Raw genomic sequence first — 6,000 nt, 5'->3', positions numbered from 1 at the left:
AGAGAGAGAGAGAGAGAGAGAGAGAGAGAGAGAGAGAGAGAGAGAGAATGTGACAGGGTTTCACTATGTAGACCAGGCTGGACTCAAACAGACATCTGGCTGTTCCTCCCTCTCAAATGCTGGGATTAAAGGTGTGCCACCATGCCTGGCCAGTTCCCAGGAGTCTCTTTGTAACCATCTCAGAGGACTTGTTTTTTGTTTTTTTTTTTGTCTGTGGTCTCACTATGTGGTATCTGCCTCAACTCCACCTTCTTTCTGGTACCTTTTTTTCTTTCTTTCTTTTTGTTTTTTGGTTTCTCAATATAGGGTTTCTCTGTGTAGACTTGGCTGTCCTGGAACTCACTCTGCAGAGCAGGCTGGCCTCAAATTTATAGAGATCCGCCTGCCTCTGCCTCCCAAGTACTGGGATTAAAGGGAGCTTTCTAAAGCATGGTCTTTGGCCTCCCTCCTCTCTCCTTTACTCCCTTTCCCTTCCTTCCTCCCTCCCCTGCTCTTCTACCTTCCTTGGAGCTTGAGCAACCACAACAATAAAATCGGCCTCTTCATGACTTTCCTACCTGCTTTTGGCTGGTAGAATCCTTGTTTGTTTGTTTGTTTTTGGGGGGTATTTCCATCCTGAAGTCATTCTGTCCACAGTCATCCTGCAGTTGGACCAGGCTTATGCTGAGGTGTGGGAGCTCTTGGTGGTCTGCCACGTTCTTCACCCTGTCGTGCTTCCACAGGACTGTGTTCCACACACAGGCTACCTGGAGGCCATTTTTTCTCGCTGTCTAGTCCTCTACAGTCCTGTCCTCCCTGTCGTCAGACAGGGCAAGGCCCAGCCCACCTCTTTTTCTTCAGTCTGAATTCATAGCTGTATTTCACTTACTCTTGTGCTTGAGCAGAGTCCTTTGAAAACATTTTTATTTATGATTACTGTGTATGTGTGTACACATATGTACCTTTAGAGGTCAGAGGGCAGCATTTAGAAATTGGTACACCCACAAACATACATACACACACTTTTAGCTCAGATGGCCAGGTTTGCCTGAGGAGTGCTTTTGACCCTGGCTCCTGGAGCAGAGTTCTTTCTTTAACTCTGAAATTATGGAAAGAATATATGTCACAACAATATGGACTTTCTGAGCCTTAGGTTGATCAGATTGGAAGAGAGCATTGGAAGAGAAACTGCCTCAGATTCTAATCTTGAAGACATAGTCATCATTTTTACTGAAACAATTAGAGATATGTAGATATATGTTTCTGTGAGCATTCTCATGTAAGGAATATTGGATGAGAACAGGTGAATCCAAAGCTTAAAGAAAAACAAAAGGATATCCTCGTGTCACATACACTCTTTTAACATTCTTTTCACAGTTATGCACACACACAATATAGATGTACATATATGTATATGCATACATACTATATAATTTATATACAGTACATAGGGTTATACATAGTGATATATATATATATATATATACACATGTATAGACATGAATAAACATATATGTGTGTGTTTCTGGTTTCCATTGTGTAAGATGTTTTTTGTTATTTTGGTTCTTCGAGACAAGGTTTTTTTGTGTAGCCCTGGCTGTCCTGGAACTCACTCTAGACCAGGCAGGCTGGCCTCGAACTCACAGAGATCCACCTGCCTCTGCCTCCCGGGTTCTGGGGTTAAAGGAGGCATGCCCCACCACCTAATGGCTGTTGCTCAGTGGATTATTATTATTATTATTATTATTATTATTATTATTATTATTAAGTGGATTATTATTGTAGCAGCACCGTGAGGCCAGACCATCACCACTGCAAGCCCCGTGCATGGTTGACCCAAAGAGAGCCATGCTTGTAGTTCAGCAGCCTGTACACCAAGGATGACCCATAGGACTAATTGAAGGATGCAGAAAATAACTTTATGGATGAATTTAAACTTTAGACAGAATTCCCTTTGCAGCCACAAATAGCAGGGCTATTTTTATTGTAGCATGCACAGAAGATGGAACTCAATATTAGAAGAAGTGCTTTATTTCGCCAAGACAGCTCACACTCAACACAGTCCTTGTTTTTCTTGGCAGGAACGTCTCAGCCATCTGTGAGTCCAGGGGAGCCGTCTCCCCCATCCATCCATCCAGCGCAATCAGAGTTAATAGTCGAAGCTGGTGACACGATCAGGCTAACGTGCATTGATCCCGACTTCGACAAATGGACTTTTGAGACCCTCGATCAAGTGCGTGAGAATAAGCGCAGTGAATGGATTCAGGAAAAAGCCGAGGCCACTCACACGGGCAAATACACGTGCGTCAACAGTGGCGGCCTCAGGAGCTCAATTTACGTGTTTGTTAGAGGTAAATGCTGGACTTTGTGTGTGGCTGCGCAGAGAGTGTTCGGTACCCTCTTCTTACTTTCAGGTGACCTGTAGGTGGCCAAACCACAGGCAGAATTTTGCTGGCTGGTTCTAAAAGGCCTAACGTAAATGTTTTCCTCCGCTGGCTTCCAAGATCAAGATCGTTTGATTCACAGTGGCTTTGAGTGTGACCCCAGCTGGGGTCTGCAAGGCCTGTAACTGGATTACAGTCTGGTTAGCCCATTTGTCCTGGTGCTTGGAGTCAACCCTGAGAATAAATTAGGCCCTTTGGGAAAACTGCATTTTAATGCCTTGAGATACTAAATATTCCCACTTAGTAAAAACACTTCAGAGAACCAAAGGCCTCAAAAGGCCTGAACAGACTAGCACTTCAAAGGACTTGGCCCACCCTTAAGGGAGTAAATTCCAGAAAAACAACTCAGACAGCTAAGCATCCCTTGTCAGTCGTAAGTTCTCTCGGAGTTCTTTTCAGCAGTTACAACCTCTTGGAAACAAAAGACAAAGCACGGTGACAGTTGGATTCCCATACCTCATTTTCTAGACAAATTCAGCAATTTGTGTGTGTGCTTTTGCTATCATCTCAAGAACCCGCAGGGTTGTATCCTTTGGGTGATGTAAAAACAAAACTAATGACAGCTTAAGAGACAGTTGAGAGGACAGGAAATGGAAGTCCTGGTTGTAGCGCCGGTTGTATCGGGACTGGGCCTGTCACTTATAACATGTGCACAATTCTGTGAGTATGTGGTAGGTGTAGTGCTTGTGCCTGGGAGATGTGCTGCCTAGGGCCGGCCTCCACTTCTCACTGTGGTCTTTAGATAAGACGAGCAGTCTCCCTTAGGGGATTGTTAGGGAAACACAATTATACAAATCTTAGCATGCTCAAACAGGGGTTAATAAAGCTGCCTCGGAGGATTGCCGTGAAATTGTGCCTCTGCCTGCTTTATCAGTTGTCCTTGCTTAAGTGGGCAGCTGAGCAGACATGCTCACTGATAAGCCACAGCTCAGCTTCAGGGTTCTGTCTCGGAATTGTGGAGCCCACCCCCCACGCTGCTGGTGACCTTGGAGATGGCGTTTTTTGGTAATTTCCAGGTGGTAACGAAAGTTACCATTTCAGCTTAACGATGGGCTGCGTAGACGCTGCTTGTCCGAAGAGGCTGCTGACTTGGCTGGAGCAGTCAGGGCCCACACAGTTGGACCCTTAACTAGTCTGTGCTGCTGGGAGGAAAGAAAGTGGCACTTTATGGAGTCTCTGCTCCCTGGTGACTGAGAAAGTATAGTTAGAAAACCAACTGTGGCTCCTGATCGTAATTTGGTCATGAAGGTTTGATTGTCTGTCTGTCTTTAATTAAATGATAAAACAAGTATATCTCAGTGGCAACAGATTCTGTTTGTGTGTATGTAATATTTGATTTCCAGGTGGAGAGGATAAATTTTAAAAGAGGTTTCAGGGGTCTGGAATGATAGCTTAGTCAGTGAGTGCTTGGAGGACCTACATTTGGTCCTTAATACACACATAAAAAGCTGCTGTGCTGGAGGCTGGTGTGGAAGCGTGGCCTTTGAGAGCACTTGCTGCTTTTACAGAGGACCCAGTTTGGTTCCGAGCACCCACACTAGGAAGCTCACAACCCCTTCCAACTCCAGCTGTGGAGATCTGATACCCCGTTCCAGTCTTCAGCCTGCATACACATGGTCCACATACAGACAAGCTAGCAATACCCATACCTGTAAAGTAAAAAGTAAAAAAATAGGGGCTGGATTGGCTGGGGGTTGAGAGCACTTCATGTTCTTCTAGAAGACCTGGGTTCAATTCCTAGCACCACCCACATGGCAGCTCACAGCTGTCTGTAACTCCAGTTCCAGTGGATCAGACACCCTCATCCAGACCCATGCAGGCAAAACACCAATCCACAGAACATACAAATAAATAAATTATCCTAAAATTTTTTTAAAAATTGAAATCCATTGTGTTGTGCAAGCTTGTGATAATTTAAGTCTTTTAAAAATGCTTTCGGAGAGCGGGATGTGGTGGTGTACACCTTTAATCCTAGCTAAGCTAGGTGGATCTCTGTGAGTTTGAAGGCAGCCTGCTCTGCAAGTTCCAGGCCGGCTAGGACTGCACAGTGAGACCGCATCTAAACAAACAAAAACAAATAGTGTTTCAGTGGCCCTGTCCAGCCACGCAACACACTGACTTTTGTTCTGCTTCTTAGATCCTGCCACACTTTTCCTGGTTCGCCTTCCCTTGTTTGGAAAAGAAGACAACGACACGCTGGTCCGCTGCCCTCTGACAGACCCACAGGTGTCCAGTTATTCCCTCCGGGAGTGTGACGGGAAATCTCTGCCCAGTGACCTAACATATGTCCCAAACCCCAAGGCCGGCATCACCATCAAAAACGTGAAGCGCGCCTACCACCGGCTCTGTCTCCGCTGCGCTGCCCAGCGCCAGGGCAAATGGGTGCTGTCTGAGAAGTTCACTCTGAAAGTGAGGGCAGGTAGGGCCTCTTTCTGACCTCGTGTGGGAGATGGAGACCCTGTGTATGGGGCAGACTTGTCTCTTCCCAGTTGGCCTAGGGCATTAGGATACAAGTTACTAGTAAGATCACCACCTTCCAGGTAATAGCAGGAGTTTGTGAATTCCTCTAGGGTGACAGCCCCATGGCTGTTGGTCATTAAACCTGCTGGTTTAGGGCATTCATCCCTAAGTGATACCCTTGCCACAAGTGTTCCTACTCAATGGGAAGATTTAGCCTGAGGAGATTAGATTACAAGGGGTTTATTCTTTAGTTTGCTGTGTACACATGACAGGATTCTTTTTTCTTTCGTTGGCTGGTTCTAATGAATTCCCAAGCCCTTCAAGCTCTGGGAAAGAAAGTGCCCCTGGCCTGTGGAACTTGCTGTGGCTTCCCATCGAACCTCTCAGTAGCCAGAAGATAAACCGGGCTTTATATCTGAGGTTATCTAGTTCAGTGTCACTTTGGGATTTCAACTGATAAGGAGAATTCTTAATCCGCTTTTGAAAAAAACCATACTCATTAAAATGAAGGAGATTTTAATTATGTAAAACCTGGACGTCTCAGAAGTAAGCAAGGTGTGATTGTGTAATGTATGGGAAAAGTACCCACTTGGCTAAAAGAATGTAATTAGCTGTAGGCTGGGTCCTCAAGAAACCAAGGGTATCCCAGGTCACGATGAAGCCAGCTTCATGTGATGCTAACCTCTTCCGCCTTTTCACCCAGTATGAGTGAATTTACTGAATGACTCAACTGGTGTTAATATTTTAGACACGTAAACAGTACAGATCGCTTAGTATGGTGCTGTGTGTTTTCTTTAATTATATAATGCAAGCTCTACACAGCCAAGAAAAAGCAAGCCTGGGTCTAGAGAAGAGGCTTCGAAGTGAAGAGTGCTCGCTGCTAAAAGCTCAGGTCAGACTCCAGCACCCACCCTGGGTGGCCTACATCTGCCTCTTAACGCCAGCTCCAGGGTATTCTACACCCTCCATTTGGCTTTCTCAGACACCCACACACATGGCATACACACAAAGATACGCACAAACAAATAAAACTAATTTTAACAATAGTAAAAAAGAGCCAGATACAGTGGCACATGCAGAGGCAGGTGGATCTCTGTGAGTTCGAGGCCAGCCTGGT

General features: G+C 45.4%; 1 protein-coding gene across 2 annotated transcripts in view; it reads left to right on the top strand.

The window, feature by feature from the left end:
- Positions 1-6,000, top strand: part of Kit (KIT proto-oncogene, receptor tyrosine kinase) — a 78,798-nt gene that overhangs the window by 31,243 nt on the left and 41,555 nt on the right. For both annotated transcript variants that reach the window (XM_055629419.1, XM_055629418.1), the window contains exons 2-3: positions 2,061-2,330; positions 4,561-4,842. In XM_055629419.1, coding sequence (XP_055485394.1) covers positions 2,061-2,330; positions 4,561-4,842 — 552 coding nt within the window. The remainder of the gene's footprint in view (positions 1-2,060; positions 2,331-4,560; positions 4,843-6,000) is intronic.

The sequence above is a fragment of the Psammomys obesus genome, unplaced genomic scaffold (assembly GCF_907164565.1).
Source record: "Psammomys obesus unplaced genomic scaffold, mPsaObe1.curated_primary_1811, whole genome shotgun sequence".
NCBI classification, from domain to species: Eukaryota; Metazoa; Chordata; class Mammalia; order Rodentia; family Muridae; genus Psammomys; species Psammomys obesus.
The sequence above is the reverse complement of the archived record's forward strand: the minus strand, read 5'-3'. Positions and strand labels throughout refer to the sequence as shown.